At 40.5% G+C, this 23,334-nt stretch overlaps 1 protein-coding gene and 1 non-coding gene across 3 annotated transcripts in view; both read left to right on the top strand.

Moving 5' to 3' along the window:
* Positions 1-23,334, top strand: part of ATP10D (ATPase phospholipid transporting 10D (putative)) — a 131,058-nt gene that overhangs the window by 73,128 nt on the left and 34,596 nt on the right. For both annotated transcript variants that reach the window (XM_060110342.1, XM_060110350.1), the window contains exons 10-14: positions 2,252-2,490; positions 16,457-16,645; positions 18,784-19,393; positions 20,029-20,135; positions 22,725-22,851. In XM_060110342.1, coding sequence (XP_059966325.1) covers positions 2,252-2,490; positions 16,457-16,645; positions 18,784-19,393; positions 20,029-20,135; positions 22,725-22,851 — 1,272 coding nt within the window. The remainder of the gene's footprint in view (positions 1-2,251; positions 2,491-16,456; positions 16,646-18,783; positions 19,394-20,028; positions 20,136-22,724; positions 22,852-23,334) is intronic.
* On the top strand, positions 3,233-3,339 carry LOC132501329 (U6 spliceosomal RNA). The gene has a single exon (XR_009534221.1). It is a non-coding gene; the product is annotated as a U6 spliceosomal RNA (small nuclear RNA).

Genomic DNA, 23,334 nt, shown 5'->3' with positions numbered 1-23,334 from the left:
CAGAACTGCAGAACTGGAAAGGATCTTGAAGTCACTGAGTCCAGATTATTCATTCTTCTAATAAGAAAACAGAGGCCTAGAAAGAGCAAGTGATTTGCTGAAAAGTCACTTAGTCTTTGGAAGAGTTAGTTCTAGAACCCAGAATCACCATGTTGCCTCTTAGCCTTTCCTTGTCCTTAAAAAGTATAGACAAAAACTATTAAAGTAATAGGATATGCAAATATTCTTTATTTTATAAATTAATTTGCCAAAAGCTGTACTTTATTCAGTAGCTAGACTTAGCCTGAATACAGGCAACTAGCAATGCAAACAAGCACATATAACAAGACAGACAAGGCCGCTCCTCTCATAGAACTTCTATCGGAGAAAATCATCACAAATTAATTTTTAAATAAAAAATATTAAATAGTGAAAAGTGCTATGCAAAAAATTATAATGGGGTGATATAATATAGAATGAGCAGAAGCCTACTTTGAATTGGATGGTTGAGCAAGGCTTCTCTAAGGGGGATATCAGAGCCTAGATCTGAAAGATATGATCTTTGAATTCAGTGGTAAAAGGCTTCCAGTCAGAAGGAGCAGCTAGTATAGGGGTCCTCAGACTGAAATGAGCTTGGCAATATTCAAAGTAAAGAAAGAAGGGCCAGTGAGGCTGGATTTAGTGCAGAAGAAGGAGTGGCAAGAAAGTTAGGTCAGCCTAGGCCGGATCATTTTGAGTTACGTACACCAGGATACAAAGTTCAGATTTTATTCTAAATGAACTGTGGAGCCACTGGAAAGTTTTGTGCAGGGAGTGGTCTGATCTGCTTTATGTTTTAGAAGATCACTCTAGCTACTGTTTTAATGATGGTGGCTTGGATTAAGGTAATGGAGGTGAAGAGAAGTTTAGATATTTGGGATATATTTTGGATGAATAATAGCTATTGGTGATGCTCTGAATGCGGGGGTGGGGGCGGCGTAGGGAACAAAAAACAAATCAAGGAGAATCTTCAATTTCTGGTGTTAATAGCTAGGTAGATATTTAGGTACCATTTACAAAGATGAGAAAGACCAGAGAAAGAGTAATTGGGGGGGTGGTGATTTGGAGGAAGAGAAGGAGCAGTCTACATTTACCATACCAAATTTAAGATGTCCATTGTTTATTTATTCAACAAGTATTTATTGAGTATCTATCAACCCCTTCTCTGGGCTTTAGGAATATCAGATTAACAAAAGACAAAATTCCCTGCCCTTTTGGGGTTTATATTCTAATGGATGATTCAAAAAATTAAAAATAAGGTATATGATGTGTTGATGGTGGTAAGTGCTGGGGTAGGATATGTAACAAACAGTGTGGTTAGATCTGGGAAGGCTTCATTGACAAAGGGATACCTCCAAGTCTCCTTGAAGTTGTAAGGGGGTGAGCCATGCAGATATCTGCTGGAAGAACCTCGTGGACATCCAACTGGAAATGTCAAGTAGAAAGATGGATGTCTGAGTCTAAACTCTAATTAGAGGTTAGAGTTGAAGGAATAGGTTTGGGGGTCTTTTGCACAGAGATGATATTTCAAAGGTGGGGGGGACCAGATGACATCACCAAGAAAGAGTACGTAGGTAGTGAAGGAAGGAGCTCCTGCAGCCATCCAGTATCTGAGGACTGAGGAGAAGAGGAGACAGCAGGAGAAACTTAGAAGTAGCAGCATTGAAGCAGGAGGAAAAACAGTACACGTGGTATCAGAGAAACCGAAAGAGACATTTGAAAGGAGAGGACATTGGATATTGCTAAGAATTCAAAAAAGGTATGAATAGATGCAGTCACTGGGTTTGGTAACATGGAGCTAGCTCATTGACAGCCTTGACAAGAGCAGTGTCCGTGGAGAGATACAGAAAGCCATGAGACTAGTTGAGAGACTGTGAAAGTCAAAGAGGGGAGAGTTGTTAAGAGAGAAGTGCTTGAGAAGGGCATGCAGATCACAGTGAAGGGTTTGGTGTTTGAAACTTCATCCATAGTAGTATGAGGGAGGGCAGAGAGTTTGGGTACAGATGCAGATAGGTTGGTAGATTTGACAATGGGGAGAGAAGGAAGTTCCTCTCTGATTGCTTCTACTTTTCTCAATGATGTAAGTCCATTCACTCAGTATTGGAGGAGTTTGGAGGCCAGGTTTAAAATGGGAGGAGATGGTGTGAAATAGCTGTTTAACTAAATGCCTGACATACTCAACCTGCAAGAGTTTCCTCACAGGGAATGACCCAGTGTGATTTTTATCTCTCAGCCAAGAGACTAGAGTCCTATCAGGAAACTGCCTCTGAAGATGAAGATTCTGCTGACACTCCCAGTGGCTCCCTCAGCAGTATGGCGAAACCAAGGGCCCCCAGCTGCAGCATGGTTCGCAATGGACCTTTAGGAAGTATATCCTCAGATCATCTTACTGGGAGCTGTTTTGCTCTAGGAAGTGGAAAAGGAGCCAGTGAAGTGCCTCATTCCAGACAGGCTGCTTTCAGTAGCCCCATTGTAAGTGTGAATGCATGACGTGAATCTTGTCTGTCCACGGTTGATAATGAAAGAACATCCTCGTAATTATATTAGAGCCAAACGCTGTTGTCTTTTCTACCTGAGAGGAGACTTCATAAGTGCAGCTCAGTGTGACTGCCACACACTCACAATGTCCTAATTTTGGAGATAATTCAGTGTTGAGAGATAGTATATCATTTCAGAAAAAAACATAATGTTTCTGGTCAGGGTTGATAGCCTGGAGAAAGTAGCCTTGGTTTAAGGATCATGGCTCACTTTCAGAACCAGCAAAACTACCACAGAGGTATCTATAGACAGGTAAGTATGTCTAACTGATAGGGAAATTCAAAAGCCTTTTGGTATCCTCCAAGGCCTTTTTATCTCTTTGCAGTCTTCCCCCAGATACACCAAATCTGTGCCCTCTTCCCCATTCCTAGTCCTGAGAAGGTCATTTTCTAATATTTCTATATCAGAGCTCAACAGGGTGTGTTCTTGGGTCCTGAGGGGAAAACATAGAAGAAAGACCACATGGAAGATGGGAAAGAGGAAAAATACTCGTGTGAAAGAATTAGTAATCAAACGTTTTGCTGTACTTAAAATTCTATAAAATTTCAACTGCCTTCTCTGCCCTCCACATTTCATTAACTCTTGTGTTAACCAAGATAAGGATTCCCCAGCCATGAGACTGGTAAGCAGTTGGTGACCTCTGAAATAAGTTACATAACAAGAAAGAAACAGCTTTGTGCTCGCTTCGGCAGCACATATACTAAAATTGGAACGATACAGAGAAGATTAGCATGGCCCCTGCACAAGGATGACATGCAAATTCGTGAAGCGTTCCATAAAAAAAAAAAAAAAAAAAAAAAAAAAAAGAAACAGCTTTGGGGAAACTTTGTGTTTCTCCATTGAATTTATATAGAATTTCATAGCAGAGATATGATCTGAATAGACCCCAGGGATCTCATTTGTCCTGGAAAGACCTTGAGGGGAATCTGGCTCTTTTCAAAGTTCCACCAAATGTACAATTTCAGCAACTAGGAAGATCATTTCACTGCAATTCATCCTGTGCATTTCTGTGGCTCTAAGGATATCATACCTGTTATATTCTATCATTGCCATATGTCAAGCTATTCCAAACATCTGGACTTAATTTTTCTCCAACTTCTGAAAAAAATGGGGGGGGGGGATGAATGCACACCACCTCTTCTCTTTACTCATTTTCAGGCTGTATCAGAAATAGGTATCTATTTTCTTCTATTTTATCACTTTTGCCCATTCCTCTGCTGATCTTTTATTTCCCACCCACCTGAAGTTAACCACATAGTGACTCATGTTTGGTTGGAAGTCAAGGGTATTAGCAACCAGGTGGGACTGTGCCATGGTCTCCCTCTCGGTTTCCTGATCCAGCCTCACTCTCTTCCTGGAACAAAGGATTGTTTCCTAGGTTAAAGTCATTATGGTTTTTGTACCATTTCCCATCTAAAACTTATTCTCCCGTCACTGCCTACCTCTGTCTACCAGATCTGATGAAATACTTCCTTCTTTTTAAAAATTTTTTTTAAATTTTTTTATTTTTTAATTTTTATTAGTTTCTGCTTTATAACAAAGTGAATCAGTCATACATATACATCTGTTCCCACATCCCTTCCCTCTTGCATCTCCCTCCCTCCCACCCTCCCTATCCCACCCCTCAGGCGGTCACAAAGCACCGAGCTGATCTCCCTGTGCTATGCGGCTGCTTCCCACTATCTATCTACCTTACGTTTGGTACTGTATATATGTCCATGCCTCTCTCTCGCTTTGTCACAGCTTACCCTTCCCCCTCCCCATATCCTCAAGTCCATTCTCAAGTAGGTCTGTGTCTTTATTCCTGTTTTACCCCTAGGTTCTTCATGACCTTTTTTTTTCTTAAATTCTATATATATGTGTTAGCATACGGTATTTGTCTTTCTCTTTCTGACTTACTTCACTCTGTATGACAGACTCTAGGTCTATCCACCTCATTACAAATAGCTCAGTCTCATTTCTTTTTATGGCTGAGTAATATTCCATTGTATATATGTGCCACATCTTCTTTATCCATTCATCCGATGATGGACACTTAGGTTGTTTCCATCTCCGGGCTATTGTGACTAGAGCTGCAATGAACATTTTGGTACATGTCTCTTTTTGAATTATGGTTTTCTCAGGGTATATGCCTAGTAGTGGGATTGCTGGGTCATATGGTAGTTCTATTTGTAGTTTTTTAAGGAACCTCCATACTGTTCTCCATAGTGGCTGTACCAATTCACATTTCCACCAGCAGGGCAAGAGTGTTCCCTTTTCTCCACACCCACTCCAGCATTTATTGTTTCTAGATTTCTTGATAATGGCCATTCTGACTGGTGTGAGATGATATCTCATTGTAGTTTTGATTTGCATTTCTCTAATGATTAATGATGTTGAGCATTCTTTCATGTGTTTGTTGGCAGTCTGTATATCTTCTTTGGAGAAATGCCTATTTAAGTCTTCTGCCCATTTTTGGATTGGGTTGTTTGTTTTTTTGCTATTGAGCTGCATGAGCTGTTTATAAATTTTGGAGATTAATCCTTTGTCAGTTGCTTCATTTGCAAATATTTTCTCCCGTTCTGAGGGTTGTCTTTTGGTCTTGTTTATCGTTTCCTTTGCTGTGCAAAAGCTTTGAAGTTTCATTGGGTCCCATTTGTTTATTTTTGTTTTAATTTCCATTTCTCTAGGAGGTGGGTCAAAAAGGATCTTGCTGTGATTGATGTCATAGAGTGTTCTACCTATGTTTTCCTCTAAGAGTTTGATAGTGTCTGGTCTTACATTTAGGTCTTTAATCCATTTTGAGCTTATTTTTTTTTGTATGGTGTTAGGGAATGATCTAATCTCGTACTTTTACATGTCCCTGTCCAGTTTTCCCAGCACCACTTATTGAAGAGGCTGTCCTTTCTCCACTGTACATTCCTGCCTCCTTTATCAAAGATAAGTTGAAAATATGTGCATGGGTTTATCTCTGGGCTTTCTATCCTGTTCCATTGATCTATCTTTCTGTTTTTGTGCCAGTACCACACTATCTTGATTACTGTAGCTTTGTAGTGTAGTCTGAAGTCAGGGAACCTGATTCCTCCAGCTCCGTTTTTCGTTCTCAAGATTGCTTTGGCTATTCGGGGTCTTTTGTTTTTCCAAACAAATTTTGAAATTTTTTGTTCTAGTTCTGTGAAAAATGCCAGTGGTAGTTTGATAGGGATTGCATTGAATCTGTAGATTGCTTTTGGTAGTAGAGTCATTTTCACAATATTGATTCTTCCAATCCAAGGACATGGTATATCTCTCCATCTATTTGTATCATCTTTAATTTCTTTCATCAGTGTCTTATAATTTTCTGCATACAGGTCTTTTGTCTCCTTAGGTAGGTTTATTCCTAGATATTTTATTCTTTTTGTTGCAATGGTAAATGGGACTGTTTTCTTGATGTCACTTTCAGATTTTTCATCATTAGTGTACAGGAATGCCAGAGATTTCTGTGCATTAATTTTGTATCCTGCTGCTTTACCAAATTCATTGATTAGCTCTAGTAGTTTTCTGGTAGCATCTTTAGGATTCTCTATGTATAGTATCATGTCATCTGCAAACAGTGACAGCTTTACTTCTTCTTTTCCAATTTGGATTCCTTTTATTTCCTTTTCTTCTCTGATTGCTGTGGCTAAAACTTCCAAAACTAAGTTGAATAAGAGTGGTGAGAGTGGGCAGCCTTGTCTTGTTCCTGATCTTAGTGGAAATGGTTTCAGTTTTTCACCATTGAGGACGATGTTGGCTGTGGGTTTGTCATATATGGCCTTTATTATGTTGAGGAAAGTTCCCTCTATGCCTACTTTCTGCAGGGTTTTTATCATAAATGGGTGTTGAATTTTGTCGAAAGCTTTCTCTGCATCTATTGAGATGATCATATGGTTTTTCTTCTTCAATTTGTTAATATGGTGTATCACATTGATTGATTTGCATATATTGAAGAATCCTTGCATTCCTGGAATAAACCCCACTTGATCATGGTGTATGATCCTTTTAATGTGCTGTTGGATTCTGTTTGCTAGTATTTTGTTGAGGATTTTTGCATCTATGTTCATCAGTGATATTGGCCTGTAGTTTTCTTTCTTTGTGACATCCTTGCCTGGTTTTGGTATCAAGGTGATGGTGGCCTCGTAGAATGAGTTTGGGAGTGCTCCTCCCTCTGCTATATTTTGGAAGAGTTTGAGAAGGATAGGTGTTAGCTCTTCTCTAAATGTTTGATAGAATTTGCCAGTGAAGCCATCTGGTCCTGGGCTTTTGTTTGTTGGAAGATTTTTAATCACAGTTTCAATTTCAGTGCTTGTGATTGGTCTATTCATATTTTCTATTTCTTCCTGATTCAGTCTTGGTAGGTTGTGCATTTCTAAGAATTTGTCCATTTCTTCCAGGTTGTCCATTTTATTGGCATAGAGTTGCTTATAGTAATCTCTCATGATCTTTTGTATTTCTTCAGTGTCAGTTGTTACTTCTCCTTTTTCATTTCTAATTCTATTGATTTGAGTCTTCTCCCTTTTTTTCTTGATGAGTGTGGCTAATGGTTTATCAATTTTTTTTATCTTCTCAAAGAACCAGCTTTTAGTTTTATTGATCTTTGCTATTGTTTCCTTCATTTCTTTTTCATTTATTTCTGATCTGATCTTTATGATTTCTTTCCTTCTGCTAACTTTGGGGGTTTTTTGTTCTTCTTTCTCTAATTGCTTTAGGTGCAGGGTCAGATTGTTTACTTGAGATGTTTCCTGTTTCTTAAGGTGGGATTGTATTGCTATAAACTTCCCTCTTAGAACTGCTTTTGCTGCATCCCATAGGTTTTGGGTCGTCGTGTCTCCATTGTCATTTGTTTCTAGGTATTTTTTAATTTCCTCTTTGATTTCTTCAGTGATCACTTCGTTATTGAGTAGTGTATTGTTTAGCCTCCACATGTTTGTATTTTTTACAGATCTTTTCCTGGAGTTCATGTCTAGTCTCTTAGCATTGTGGTTGGAAAAGATACTTGATACAATTTCAATTTTCTTAAATTTAACAAGGCTTGATTTGTGACCCAAGATATCTATCCTGTAGAATGTTCCATGAGCACTTGAGAAAAATGTGTATTCTGTTGTTTTTGGATGTAATGTCCTATAAATATCAATTAAGTCCATCTTGTTTAATGTATCATTTAAAGCTTGTGTTTCCTTATTTATTTTCATTTTGGATGATCTGTCCATTGGTGAAAGTGGGGTGTTAAAGTCCCCTACTATGAGTGTGTTACTGTCGATTTCCCGTTTTATGGCTGTTAGTATTTGCCTTATGTATTGAGGTGCTCCTATGTTGGGTGCATAAATATTTACAATTGTTATATCTTCTTCTTGGATTGATCCCTTGATCATTATGTAGTGTCCTTCTTTGTCTCTTCTAATAGTCTTTATTTTAAAGTCTATTTTGTCTGATATAAGAATTGCTACTCCAGCTTTCTTTTGATTTCCATTTGCATGCAATATCTTTTTCCATCCCCTTACTTTCAATCTGTATGTGTCTCTAGGTCTGAAGTGGGTCTCTTGTAGACAGCATATATATGGGTCTTGTTTTTGTATCCATTCAGCCAATCTGTGTCTTTTGTTGGGAGCATTTAGTCCATTTACATTTAAGGTAATTATTGATATGTATGTTCCTATTCCCATTTCCTTAATTGTTTTGGGTTCGTTATTGTAGGTCTTTTCCTTCTGTTGTGTTTCTTGCCTAGAGAAGTTCCTTTAGCATTTGTTGTAAAGCTGGTTTGGTGATGCTGAACTTTCTCAGCTTTTGCTTGTCTGTAAAGGTTTTAATTTCTCCATCAAATCTGAATGAGATCCTTGCTGGGTAGAGTAGTCTTGGTTGCAGGTTTTTCTCCTTCATCACTTTAATTATGTCCTGCCACTCCCTTCTAGCTTGTAGAGTTTCTGCTGAGCTATCAGCTGTTAACCTGATGGGGATTCCCTTGTGTGTTATTTGTTGGTTTTCCCTTGCTGCTTTTAATATGATTTCTTTGTTTTTAATTTTTGACAGTTTGATTAATATGTGTCTTGGCGTATTTCCCCTTGGATTTATTCTGTATGGGACTCTCTGTGCCTCCTGGACTTAACTATTTCCTTTCCTATATTAGGGAAGTTTTCAACTATAATCTCTTCAAATATTTTCTCAGTCCCTTTTTCTCTTCTTCTTCTGGAACCCCTATAATTCGAATATTGGTGCGTTTAATGTTGTCCCAGAGGTCTCTGAGACTGTCCTCTGTTCTTTTCATTCTTTTCTCTTTATTTTGCTCTGCATCAGTTATTTCCACTATTTTGTCTTCCACCTCACTTATCCGTTCTTCTGCCTCAGTTATTCTGCTATTGATCCTATCTAGAGTATTTTTCATTTCATTTATTGTGTTTTTAATCGATGCTTGATTCATCTTTAGTTCTGCTAGGTCCTTGTTAACTGTTTCTTGCATTTTGTCTGTTCTATTTCCAAGCTTTTGGATCTTGGAAATAGAATCTTGGATCATCTTTACTATCATTATTCTGAATTCTTTTTCAGGTAGACTGCCTATTTCCTCTTCATTTGTTAGGTCTAGTGTGTTTTTATCTTGCTGCTTCTCCTGCTGTGTGTTTTTCTGTCTTCTCATTTTGCTTATGTTACTGTGTCTGGGGCCTCCTTCTTGCAGGCTGCAGGTTCGTAGTTCCTGTTGTTTTTGGTGTCTGTCCCCAGTGGCTAAGGTTGGTTCAGTGTGTTGTGTAGGCTTCCTGGTGGAGGGGACTAGTGCCTGTGTTCTGGTGGATGAGGCTGGATCTTGTCTTTCTGGTGGGCAGGTCCACGTCTGGTGGTGTATTTTGTGGTGTCTGTGGACTTTCTATGATTTTAGGCAGCCTCTCTGCTAATGGGTGGCGTTGTGTTCCTGTCTTGCTAGTTGTTTGGCATAGGGTGTCCAGCACTGTAGCTTGCTGGTCATTGAGTGAAGCTGGGTGCTGGTGTTGAGATGGAAGATTTTTGCCGTTTGATATTATGTGGAGCTGGGAGGTCTCTTGTGGACCAGTGTCCTGAAATTGGCTCTCCCACCTCAGAGGCACAGCACTGACTCCTGGCTCCTCAATTTGGGATGATTTGTTGTCTATTCATGTATTCTACAGATGTAGGGTACATCAAGTTGATTGTGGAGCTGTAATCCGCTGCTTCTGAGGCTGCTGGGAGAGATTTCCCTTTCTCTTCTTTGTTCTCACAGCTCCCGGGTCTCAGCTTTGGATTTGGCCCTACCTCTCCGTGTAGGTCGCCGGAGGGCGTCTGTTCTTGGCTCAGACAGGACAGGGTTAAAGGAGCAGCCGCTTCTGGGACTCTGGCTCACTCAGGCCAGGGGGCAGGGAGGGGCATGGAGTGCGGGGCGAACCTGCAGCTGCAGAGGCCGGCGTGACGTTGCACCAGCCCGAGGCGCGCTGTGTGTTCTCCCAGGGAAGCTGTCCCTGGTTCCCGGGACCCCGGCAGTGACAGGCTGCACAGGCTCCCTGGAAGGGGGGCGTGGACAGTGACCTGCGCTCGCACACTGGCCTCGCGGTGGCGGCAGCAGCCCCAGCGTCCCACGCCCATCTCTGGGGTCCGCTCTTTCAGCCGCGGCTCGCGCCCGTCTCTGGAGCTCCTCCAAGCAGCGCTCTTAATCCCCTCTCCTTGCGCACCAGGAAACAGAGGGAAGAAAAAGTCTCTTGCCTCTTCGGCAGGTCCAAACTTTTTCCCAGACTCCCTCCCAGCTAGCTGTGGCGCATTAGCCTCTTCAGGCTGTGTTCACGCCGCCAACCCCAGTCCTCTCCCTGCGCTCCAACTGAAGCCCGAGCCTCAGCTCCCAGCGCCGCCCACCCCGGCGGGCGAGCAGACAAGCCTCTCGGGCTGGTGAGTGCCGGTTGGCACCGATCCTCTGTGCGGGAATCTCTCTGCTTTGCCCTACCCTGGTACGTGGGGAGTTTCTTGCCTTTTGGGAGGTCTGAGATCTTCTGCCAGTGTACAGTAGGTGTTCTGTAGGAGTTGTTCCACCAGGTGTGGGTCCTCAGGCAGTTCCCTTCATCTCTGCAGGGCTCTATTTTATCTTTCGGCGGACTGCCTGGGACACCGCGGCACGGCGCCTGCTGGCCATGCCCTCAACCCCTGCCGCCACCTATAATAGGTGCTTTTATCCACATGACCCTGCTAGTGTTGGAGGGTCTCCTGCAGAGGTGGGGGGTGGCTGTGGCTCACTGTGGGGACAAGGACACTGGAAGCAGAAGTTCTGGGAAGTACTCCTTGGCATGAGCCCTCCCAGAGTCTGTGATTAGCCCCACCAAAGCAATACTTCCTTCTTTAAATATCATTTCTCCTGAAGATTTCTCAGACTGTCTTTTCTCAGCTTCTAAGTTCTGTTTACACAGTCCCTCCTGCCCTTCAATCCCTTAGTCCTCATGACATTGGCCTTATTTCTGCCTCTGACATAGACCTTGCTCCTTGAGAGCAAGGACTTAATCATCTTGAATCCCCAGCATCTAAGGTCAGTGCCTTGCATGTCCACTCTCAATAAGGTATTGTGAAGGTGGTTATATGAAACTGCTCAACCAGCTCAGTCTTCCCATTCAGTTCATGTTTTCACTTGCCCTGTACTCCAATGCCATGTGTCATGCTGATTATATAGACACTCTGGGATTGCTGTTCTGTTTTGTGTTTTCAATACTACACCCTTACATATAGGATAAAGAGGTCTTCCTTGAATTATGAGACTATCTCTCACTCTTACTCTAGACAAGCCAATTCTATCCTTCTTGGAGACTAACGATTATTTTGAGAAAGCTATAGATCCTTCGACCTGAAAAATTAGTGTCAGTAAAAATTGTGCATATGATTCTAAAAGTCCATCCATGGAGCCCAGGTTGAGAACACCAGCTTGAGAGCACACTTGAGAGCTGTGATGTACAGAAGTGGAAGGTTGGAAGATGGTGCCCTTCATGGGGGAGGCAAGGTGAGAGTCAGAGAGCGAGGATCTGAGGGCAGGGTGCTGGCCAAGGTGCGCCGGCTTTGGGAGTTAGAATGTCATTGAGGACCGTGAGTCCTGGGTTCATGTGACCTATTTTAGAAATAGAAACCTTAACTTTCTAAGTCAGTGTTTTTATGCTTCTTTAATCCTCTAGAAGTTTTCATTCAGCAAGCATGCTATTCATTCTACCTGGAGTGTTATCCTCTTAGATCTTTATATGGCTGTTTCCTTTTTTTTCACTGAGGTCTCAGCTCAGATGTCACCTCCTCAGTAAATCTTACCTACCACACAATCCAAAGTACATTCTATCCCTCCCACTCTTGTCTCAATCTAGAAGCAATTTACTTATATGTTTAGAGGTTAGTGCCTCCCCTACCTAGAATGTGAGTTCCACATACCCGGGATCCCATCTCTTCTGTGCACCCTTCTTTCCTTGAGGAGTGCCTGACACCATAGCTCAACAATAAATGTTTATAAAAGGAGTGAATTAATTAATGGACTAATGGAAGACAATGGCATAATACTAGACCAGGGATATAAATGAATAAAACATGCCCCCAACCTTCAGCTTTGTCCTAGGTAGAGGAAGCAGACATATAAGTAAATAAAGATAATCCTGTATTAAAGATGCAGTAATGGTAGTTAATTCAGAGTATAATGAGGGCACAAAGAAGGGAATGATCAACTCTGCAGGGGTGAGAAGGGATCAAGAAAGGCTGCAAAAAAGAGATAAAATGTAATTTATGATTAGACTAATGAGTAAGGGGTTACACAGTAGAAAAGGAAAGAAAAGCACTTGGGGCAGACAGTGTGTAGCATGTGCAAAGGCTCAGAACCACAGAACTGGGGAGAGCATCGTGTGGAGGAGGAGCTGTCCATTTGCAGTTATTGGCCTTTGTCTTTTTTCTTCAGGTCTGTGGTATTTAGGAATCTGAAGAAGGCATTTGTGTCTATATTTAAGCCATACTTGTCCAGATGGAGTGGTGAGTCCCTAAGACTGGAGTGAGGGTGGCAGCGGGAAATGAAATGAAACCCTCAGGTATAGGTGGAGCTAAGGGAGGAGTAGGGCACAGTATTAGAGCTTGGTCAACTTGATCTCCCACCTGGAGTAGCTTTGTCCATTATTAAACCATGGACATTTTAGATTTTGCATAAATAATTAAAATGGGTCCTAATCACTCTCAATTTTAAAATAAACTTAACATTCAGTATATAGTAAGGCTACCCAAAAGCTTTGGCAGACACTATGAGATGGCAAAGAGAAGTCTTGGCCAACATTTGCTTGTTTAATTTGGATTTATATAGGGTGAAAAAAGAAAGAAAGGAGAGGGAGGAAGGGAGGGAGAGAGGAGGAAAGAAAGGTGAATGTGAAATCTACAACCTGGTAGGAAAGCATAATATGAATCATGGGGGTAAATCTAAAATTTCAAATAGCCAGATGTTATCTAAAATGAGGACAAAGATGTTGGACTCCCAACCATGAAATAGATAAGGCTTAGTTCAATTATGGGAAGCTGTCCACATTGTGTTCTGTATTCCCTAATTAGGAGTACACATTTTCTCTGCATTAAAAAAATGTCTATTTGAGGTCAAGTGGGAGGGGTTTATGTATTTGCTTTCTAAGGAGTAACATCTTTTCAATCTGTTTCTCCACCCCCTTCTTTATGGAATATAAACCCAGCAAGTGTCTGATAGTAATGTACAGCAATAACATTTTATGGCTTATCCATGTACCAGTTACTGAGTTAGGAATCCAAAAATCTACAAGAAATGTTCAGTCATAAAAAAGAATGAAATAATGCCATTTGCAGCAATGTGGATGGACGTAGAGATTATCATACTAAGTGAAGTAAGTCAGAGAAAGACAAATATCATATGATATCACTTTTATGTGGAATCTAAAAAAACGATACAAATGAATTTATTTACGAAACAAAATAGACTCACAGACAGAAAACAAGCTTATGGTTATGGAAGAAGAAAGGGGGAAGGGTTAAATTAGGAGTATGGGATTAACAGATACAAACTACTATACATAAAATATATAAGCAACAAGGATTTACTGTATAGCACAGGAAACTATATTCAATATCTTATAATAACCTATAATGGAAAAGAATTTGAAAAAGAATAAATATAGATACAACTGAATCACTTTGCTATACATCTGAAACATTGTAAATAAACTATTCTTCAATTTAAAAAAATGTACAAAAATCTATAAGATATGGTCCTTCCTTTAGAGGAACTTACACACCCTGTGGGGAGAGTACATATGCATGGAATCATTTAAAGCTGGATGGTTTGGGCCTGGTTCTTGGAGTAATCAGAGTTCAGAGAAGGCAGGATCTGTCCATCATAGGAAAAAAAGAGCAAAAGTCAATTTTGTAATAGAAGGTCTCCATGAGGAAGATTTGGATCTTAGGTAAAAACACCTGTGATATAATCTTACAGATAAGAATTGCATGTGATAACACTATACTTTCTCCTCAATTCAGCAAGTAAATATCTTAGTCACTAGGGATTAACTTATTTTAGAGACAGCAACTAAGGTGGAAGAACATTCTGTTCCTGCAGTTTCATTTTGACATGTATCTTTCCTTAAATCTTCTTCTGGGCTTTTCTTTATATTATTTTATGATGCTTCTAGGGTCTTGTATGGTCCAGAGTTTCTTACATTTATTTTGACAGTACTTTTTATAAACACAGTTTTGCTGACCAGAGCCCCAGCTTTGGTCAGCTCCAAGATCTCTTTTATTCTCATGATCACAGCACAGGTTCTTAAATTCCCCAAATGACATATTAGATTGATTTATGTCCTTGTCACAAAGACAGAAGTTACAAATCTTCATTAGCCTTAGAGTAACTTCAGAATGCAGTAGAGTCCTTATGTTCTGAAGCCAGTTATTAGTCAATGCGGAGGTCATTGGCACAATGAAATCACTATTTGCTTCTAAGGTCCCTAACTCAATCCTAATCATGTTCCAAGGAACAAATGTCGCTAAAAAATAAAATTAGGGAGACCTGCACATACTAGCCTCTTCTTGGAGATTCCCGGTACCCATTAAACGCTCTGAGAAGTGCTACAATAAAGCACTGTTTAAACATTTCTTAAACTTATTTCAGTATGGAACTCTTTAGGGCTTTGCTTAATTCGCATAAACATTCTTAGAAGGATGCCTCTGGAAATATTGCTCCAACCCATGGCATCTGTCACACTCACTAGATGACAGTATCATCATAGACCTTCATTAATCCTATGCAACAAGGTTCCTGAGTATCAAGGGAGAAAGAAGTCTCAGATGTTGCCACTCTCTTCTGCTGACTTTGGCAAGGGGGTCCTCAAGGAAAGGATGGTTCTCTGAGTCACTGAGGGCCCAGCACAGGCACTGGCTCAGTGTTACTACGTGTGAGACTCGGGAGGAAATGTGGCCAACTCGTTAATGAACGGCCATCAGATTACAAGTGCTTACGAACTCCATCAAACTGCAGCAGGGTTCAAATTTTGCTTACGAACTCCATCAAACTGCACCAGGGTTCAAATTTTGCTAAGTCGAATATCATGGAGCAAGAGATGCTGCTTTTAGATAGAAATTTAAGAATGCCTTGTGACAGCAGAAAACTGGGACCTTTGAAACCCATTGTTAGCCTGGTAACCTGCCTGAAGGTAAGTGTATCATTCGAGAAGGAAAAGAAACATTAAATTATTTGGGTTTCTGTTGTGCTGGTCTCACGTCACTCATTCTCTCATTTACTTTATACAGCCACCCTGTGAGGTAGGTGTACTTTTTACCATTATTCAGAAGAGAGAAAATGAAGCTCAGAGGGTTAAGTAAGCAGCCTTAGGCCCCTAGAGGGTATGCGGTGGGTCTAGGACCTGAACCCAAACCCATGTGATTCCCAGCCTGTGCTCTTTTCTTATTGAGGCTGTGCTAAATCTCACCAAACTCCTAAGCATAAAATGCAAGCCACAGTCACTTTGAATCTAATATCACACATCTCCATATTTTACTCTGTTCTCTCCGTCACCTCTCCTGACTTTCCTGCAGTCAGGACTCCTCTAGAATACAGTGGCACTTTTGTGAAAACTTGATTCAGAGGAGATGGCCCCTTTTTTGTCTCATCTGAAAAATTTGTAAAGCAGTTGACTACATACTACAGACTTCTAGTACAACATTCTTTCATTAAAACTAGTACTTCTAAATAAGAATGAGAAGTACCGTGTTTAACAAAATGAAGTATTTTTCCCCAGTAAGCAAACTTCTTAAAGCCAATTTGTAAAAGGAATTGTACAAAAGAGAGGGCCATAGGGCATAGTTGCCAAAAATATTTGATGATCAGAAATCTCTTAGAGGGACCCTTGGATATTAGTGTCTTGTAGCATATTACCAGGGAATACTGATGAACTCTGTTAGAGTGCTTATAGTAATTTTATTTTGGAGGGTTGGTTTTTAACAATAGTAGTGATTTGAGCTGTAAAATATTTTGTTAAAATAACATAGTATGAATAACGCCCTCACTTTTAAAAGAATTGATATTCATCAGTTGCTGTGGGATGAATATATGCCCAAAGTAGAATCCTAGACACAATAAAATATAGCTCTGCCCTGTGTATTTCAAAATAAGAAAACTCAGCTAGTTTTTGGTGAAAGGCATTGTTCCTCTCTTGCTTACTTTGAGTTAATAGTCAAGGTAGTCTCCATTCATATTATGCATTCTGAATTTTCCATTTAATTTTTTTCTCTTTTATTTCCCTATTCTCACCTCCCATGACACCATGTCCATTGAATCTTTTTTAGAAGAATAAAGTTTACTGTCTCATGCTTCACAGATTCTGGTTAAAAAAGCTCACGTAGATTTAAAACTCATATTTTTAGGTACTTATTGTAACAACACTTTGTCTTTTTGGATCTTCAGGAAACAGATGTGGTACCAGACACCAGGCTTTTGGACAAGTTTAGTCAGATTACACCTCAGCTTTTTACCCCACTGGATGAGACTATCCCAGATCTACCACTGGAGACCCTGTACATCATCGACTTCTTTATTGCTTTGGCAATTTGCAATACAGTAGTGGTTTCTGCTCCTAACCAACCACGGCAAAAGGTAAGTCTCTAATGCAAACAAGGGTCACCTTCCAGAAGAGAATTTTGGGTTTAAATGTACTTGTTATGTCATCTTATTATGTGGATCGTAATTAACAATAGTAGCAGGTAATATTTATACATTACTTAATCTGTACTCTGAACTTATGATGTTCTAAGTAATTTACTGGTACTAATATGTTTAATCCTCCCAACAGCCCCATGAGTTAGGTGCTGTTCCTCTACTGTTCCCCATTTTACAGGTGAGCTTAAGTAACTTGCCCAGGGTCACAGGACCAGTTTGTGGGAGAGATAGGATTGAACCCAGGAAGTGTGGCTCAGAGCTACTATACTATTTTGCCTCTAGGAGGATAGCTGATGAGAGCAGTTCTTGGAAAATGTGGCTGTGTTCATTTTGCTTTAGTTTGCTTACCAAATTTGAAGCTTTCTGTGAAGCTTCTAAAACCTCCAACATAGGCACTACATCAAGCAAAATATAAAGTATTAAATTCCTTATCATGTTTAATGATAATGTCCCTTTTCATGTACCAGTTGGGTAATGTAAACTCAATCGCTCTAAAATCCAACATCTATAATATACCAAGGTTCTGCAGTTCCCACACAAGCTGGATTTTTAAAGTCTCTTTGTAACTTAGAATCCATGGAAAATTCATTTTCAATTAAAAAGAAAAACTTGTTTTAGAGACTGGTGATTTACCGCTTGCTGTGCTATCTTCCTTGAATATAACTATCTCCCCTTTTGCATACATCTATTTAAAATTCAATTTGCAGCACAACCCAATTAAATTTTAATTTTCCGTTAGATCATTTTCTCTTGGCAACTTCAGAGGTGGTCAATTTTAACATAAAAATGATTTACTTCCCATTAAGCTTGCATTTGATCAGAAACTATTTTTATAAGATTTCAACTAGAAATTTGCTCTTTGAAAACTTACATAGTTAGAGAATAACTCACTGGATATTCTGTTTTTCTCCCCATGTAACACTTTTTCATATACATCTGTTTCCAATATAGACAACTTTTGGTGTTTTCTGTTTAAGAAATATAGTTGCCTTATCCCCAAAGAATATAATATTCTGTAGCCTGAAAGAAAATCTCTGTAGGCATATAAGAGCCTAAGCCTCATGATATTTTAAGGTAGTGACAGAAAGACAATGAATAAAGAGTTAATCAGAATTCATGTGGAGTACAGAAACGTCATCGGTGGTTGAGTTTCATTTTTCATTTTTGAGTTGCCAGTAAGTTTGAAAATTGACCAGCATGAATCCCTCAAACTATCATAAAATTAATACTTATTAGGAGAAAGTTCTTTAATACCTTGGGCATTTGTAAATGAGAAAATTTTAGCATTCAATTAATTGGTCATTCCAATTAGTTATTAAACTCTAAATTTAATCGCTGATAAGAGTTAAGATCTAGAACAAATCAGGCTATGAACAAGAAAAAGTTCTATAAAAATAGAAATTTGAATTCCTATTATGATGCTGATAATTCTTCTGTGAGCTACTTTGTTTATTGGCCTACTTTGCTTAAAAGGTCATATTAACAACCTTTTTTAGAACCTGGAAAATAAAAGAAAAAAAAGACATTTTGTTAATCTTTCGATTTACTTTTTTCCAGTGTTTTAAATGTGTATTATGATACTTTTGTTTTTATACTGTTTTTTATACTATTTTTTTAGCTTTTTCAATATTGCCCTGTAATCTTTATAAACTTGACCTTTAAATGTTATAAAACATTTTAAGATGTTTCTAATTTGCTATTATTAAATACTTATAATTTTTAAATTGTTATTGCTAGGATGCATATAATAAAGATTATTAATTTTTTATAGTTTAAGTTATTTCATTAGGGAAATTTGCTATACGTATGCCCACTGCTAGCAATGTAGCATTTTATGTCTTTTGCTATCAGTTTTCTTCCTAAGTGGTTTTTAAATTCACAATGCCATCAACATTAGTGCATCTTTTTCATCATGGCTATTTTTATTTTTATTAACATTTCCTGCAGGAGTTGTAAGTATGAAGCAGGCTGCTATGTGAGGGAGTGGTAACTCTTCATATCTCCTTTTTGCCCCTGGTTTGACCTCAACTGCCTTTGACTGTATTATTGAGACCTTCCCATATTATCTTTCCTAGATTGGACTCTCTTCTCTGCATGCAATGCCCATTAAGTCTTTGGAAGAGATTAAAAGCCTCTTCCAGAGACTGTCTGTCCGAAGATCAAGTTCACCATCTCTTGCCAGTGGGAAAGAGCCATCCTCTGGGGTCCCAAATGCCTTTGTGAGCAGACTGTCTCTCTTTAGTCGAATGAAACCAGCTTCACCTGTAGAGGAAGAGATCTCCCAGACAAGCAAGAGTCTCCAGGGCTCCGGTAACTCAGCTTGTCCCATAGAAACTGAGAAGGAAGACAGCAATGTGGATGTCACAAACGGCAAGGTGGAATCTCTCCCTGGACAGCCCTTGGCCTCCAGCCTGTGTTATGAGGCTGAGAGCCCGGATGAAGCGGCCTTAGTATATGCCGCCCGGGCTTACCAGTGCATTCTGCAGTCCCGGACCCCAGAGCAGGTCACGGTGGACTTTGCTGCTTTGGGACCATTAACCTTTCAACTCCTACACATCCTGCCCTTCGACTCAGTAAGAAAAAGAATGTCCGTTGTGGTCCGGCACCCCATTTCCAACCAAGTTGTGGTGTATACAAAGGGCGCTGATTCTGTGATCATGGAGTTGCTCTCAGTGGCTTCCCCAGGTGAGTTCATACAGAACTGAGAGGGAAGTGATAGGAAGGGCTTGGAGATTGAAGGGCCACTCTCAATGGATTTATAAAGGCAAACAAGCAGATCTGTAGGGACCCGTCACCCTTGGTGAAGTGCAGGGGAAGCTGCCTAGGATCTGGTGAGAAAGCACCTAAGTTTTGGGGTTACATAGACAGGGTTCAAATCTGGATTCTGACAGTAGCTATGTCTTGATAAAGTTACCTAACTGTCCTTTGCCTTCAATAGGTGGGGATTATGGTACCTCCTTTATAGGTTCCTGAGAGGTTTAAAGATATACTCTATGCAGTATATGCCGTGCCTCTGACCAGAGCCTAGAAAATGGTAAATGCTCAGTAAATGACAGCCAGCATCCTTATAATCATCGTGACAGTCATTATCGATGGTGTGGGAATGGTGTTTGTATTAAGTTCTTGGTACTTTTCTCTCCCCAGGGAAAAAGAGACAAGGGAAAGATTTATTCTGAGGGGTCCCTTTTATAAATGCACATTTGGGATTCAGAACTACAAGGCCTTTTGTTTGTTGTGGGTTAAGTTACCATTGTTTTAAAAAAATATGTCTGTCATTGGGCAAACTGGTGGGAACACGTGTGTTTTCTTAATTATTTTAGATGGACCAGGTCTGGAAAAACAACAGATGATGTTAAGGGAGAAAACCCAGCAGCACCTGGATGCCTACACCAAGCGAGGCCTGCGCACTCTGTGTGTAGCAAAGAGGGTAAGGCTGCTCCGTGTGCCCGTCGGCTGGCTTCCTTCCTTCCTAGCTCCACTATCATTTAATGAAAACGAGCGCATATCAAACCCCGATCCAAGCATCGGGAAAAGTTTTTGGGCCACTGGGCTCTATTTTCATATCGCTTCTTTATTCCTTATATATTGGTTGGTTGTAGTTTGTTCTCAAAGTGTTTTGCCAGAAAGATGCCTGAAAGTTATATTGTCTGAGTTCTCCCATGTTTCAATATATCTGAGTGCTTTTGTATGGAAACTGCAGTATGGCTGGGAATAAAAATCCCTGGATCCTACTCTCTTTCTCTGAGTACCTTGTAAATATCATTCCTCTATCTTACAGCATTAAATGTGCTTTGAAAAGAATGAGGCTGGAGACTGGCCTTAATTTTCCACTTATAAGTTCTTGATATTATTTCCTGATGGGCTCATAAGTCTTTATCTGTAAATCCAGGTAAATTTCCTAAATATTATCTCAGTTTTTATCATTCTCTATTGAGAATAATCCTGGGACAGAGTGTATCCTTTCTAGATAAAAATGTAAGTAATAAGAAAGAAGACAGAGCTCCAAGAAGTGATTTGAGGGGTGTTACTACCAGAACCACCCCTGGGGGCAGGGGAGAAGCAGAGATATGAAGCCTTTTAAGAGTGAATTGGTCAAGTTTTTTGTGCCACTTGGCCAGTGGGGTATGGCTTAGGTACTGACCAAGTCAAGCTGCTCAGCTGTAATGAGGCTATATGCAAGGCCTTACACCCTTATATTACCCTCCCTCATTGATAAGCCAAGACGTCCCCAGCCCCATCCCTACAGTCATGGCCACAACCACATCCCCAGCTGCACACCTAGATAGTGTTTCTTCCTTCAGTACAAACTCAGCTACCTCATTGTTTCAGAATAGAGCAGTGGCAGGAGAAGGTGCGGAAGTCTACTTAGGGTGGAGAAGGAGAGTCTAGTAAGGGCTAGTGCAAGAGAAGGATGTGCTTATGGGGGAGGGAAGGGAGTCTGTTGTCAAGATATAACAGAGCTATGATGAACATTGAAGGAAAAGAAACAGAACAGTCAGATCAGCCCACATAGGGGAAATATTGGAGAAGAACCAAGGAGGCTATTCTTGCCAACTCTCTCCCTCTTCTCCATAACTACCTCCCACCCGTTCTGTTGTCTTTTCCCTCCCTGGCTCTGATCTCCACAGTTAATTTTTGCTGTGTTAGAAGCCAGAGTATCAATTTTCTCTCCTTCATTCTGGGCTCTGGCTGGTAGAGAAGATTGAGAGATACATGTAGATCAAAGCATCAATGCTTTTTTTAAAATTTATTTATTTTATATTTATTTTTGCTCTGTTGGGTCTTCGTTTCTGTGCGAGGGCTTTCTCCAGCTGCGGCGAGCAGGGACCACTCTTCATCGCGGTGCTTGGGCCTCTCACCATCGTGGCCTCTCTTGTTGCGGAGCACAGGCTCCAGGTGCGCAGGCCCAGCAGTTGTGGCTCATGGGCTCCAGAGTGCAGGCTCAGCAGCTGTGGCTCACGGGCTTAGCTGCTCCGCGGCATGTGGGATCCTCCCGGACCAGGGCTCGAACCCGTGTCCCCTGCATTAGCCGGCAGACTCTCAACCACTGCGCCACCAGGGAAGCCCAGTATCAATGCTTTAATGACTGTCCAGTAGTTCCCAAACAATAGAGCTCCTGGGAGAACTGAATTGGAGACTATAGCTAGGACCTGAGACCAACGTAGGCATCTCTCATTTCTTCCCCAAATTCTAGTTCTTGGGAACTGCCTTAGGGAAAGTGGGATCTGGTGTAGACTCTGAGGCACTTAGTCAACCAGCTGCATGGAGAATCAAAAGCCTGCCTCATACACAGTTGTAAGAAGAATGAAGAATTCAAGATCGAAACAGACCTTCTGCCTTTTCAGTGGAATGATCCTGCCCTGATAAAAATGTAGCCCAATAGATGTCAGATTCTCCCAAATCAAATTACCTGTGGGCAAGAATGAGTAGATAGAGAAATTGCCTCACCCCCTCTACTGCATATTGCTTTATAAGAACTGAAAGTAGATTTCTCCCTCTACAGCGATCTGAAGACAAAGGAAAATGTATCATTGGTCCCCTCTCCAGGAATACCACTTAATTTTTTGTTTGGAAGAGAACTTTCTTGCTTCACCCATTTGGCCTCCTCTTTCTTTTAACCTTTACAGATAACTCACCCTATAAACCAACCATCAAAAGAAATCAAAGGTGCTGCTAGCTATATAATACCTGAAATTGAGTACTGGGCACCACTTTTTCAACTGCACCATTAGAATAACCCTGAATTTAACTTTCAAGTGGCTCCTTTCTCCCAACTGCATACTCCCTGGTTTAATTAAATAGATTAACCTACTTTCATCTTATATGGTGCCTAGAATTTCCCAGAGATTCTGAGCTGGTCTGTCCATCCTCAGTGTTACACTAGTCTGATCACAGAGCTCGGGAAGTTTGTGACTGGGTAGTGTGAGGATTTGGACCTGGCCTGAGTGAACCTAGAGAAAGAAATACCATAGGCTCATCACGTGGCCTGCCTCATAGCTTTTTTTCCCCCTCATAGGTCATGAGTGACACTGAATATGCAGAGTGGCTGAGAAATCATTTTTTAGCTGAAACCAGCATTGACAACAGGGAAGAATTACTACTTGAATCTGCCATGAGGTTGGAGAACAAACTAACTTTACTTGGTAGGTATTGTTTGAAGGGGGAATTTTCAAAAACACTTGATGTCTGTAAATTAGTTATTCACCAGTGGCTTTTTTTCACTTTGATCTAATAGATACATGAGGTTCTGCCCACCCTGTCCAGTTTGACTTCTGCTCTGCTTCCAGTCCTTTCCAGTCCATTTTCCACTGCAGTGAACTTAGACTTCATTTGTGGCAGGGTGGTCATCCTTAAGATCATTTAAAAATTCAATGCTTAACATAGAATACAAAGCCAATTAAATACCCTGGTTCAAGAGAGGAAGGCTAAAGTTTCTTGCCAGGCATTGGATAAGGTATTTAATCTGTGTTGTCTTTTTGAATCTGTACAACAAATCTCTATTTTATTTAGAAGAAACTTGGAGCACAGAACAGTTTAATGACTTGCTCAAAGTCACATGCTAGTGACTGGCAGAGCTGGGGAGAAGCTCAGATCTACCTCCCTCCAGGGCCCATATTCTTTATTCT

Source organism: Mesoplodon densirostris, chromosome 1 (assembly GCF_025265405.1).
Source record: "Mesoplodon densirostris isolate mMesDen1 chromosome 1, mMesDen1 primary haplotype, whole genome shotgun sequence".
NCBI lineage: Eukaryota > Metazoa > Chordata > Mammalia > Artiodactyla > Ziphiidae > Mesoplodon > Mesoplodon densirostris.
Note: the sequence above shows the minus strand (reverse complement) of the source record. Positions and strands in the feature narration are given on the sequence as shown.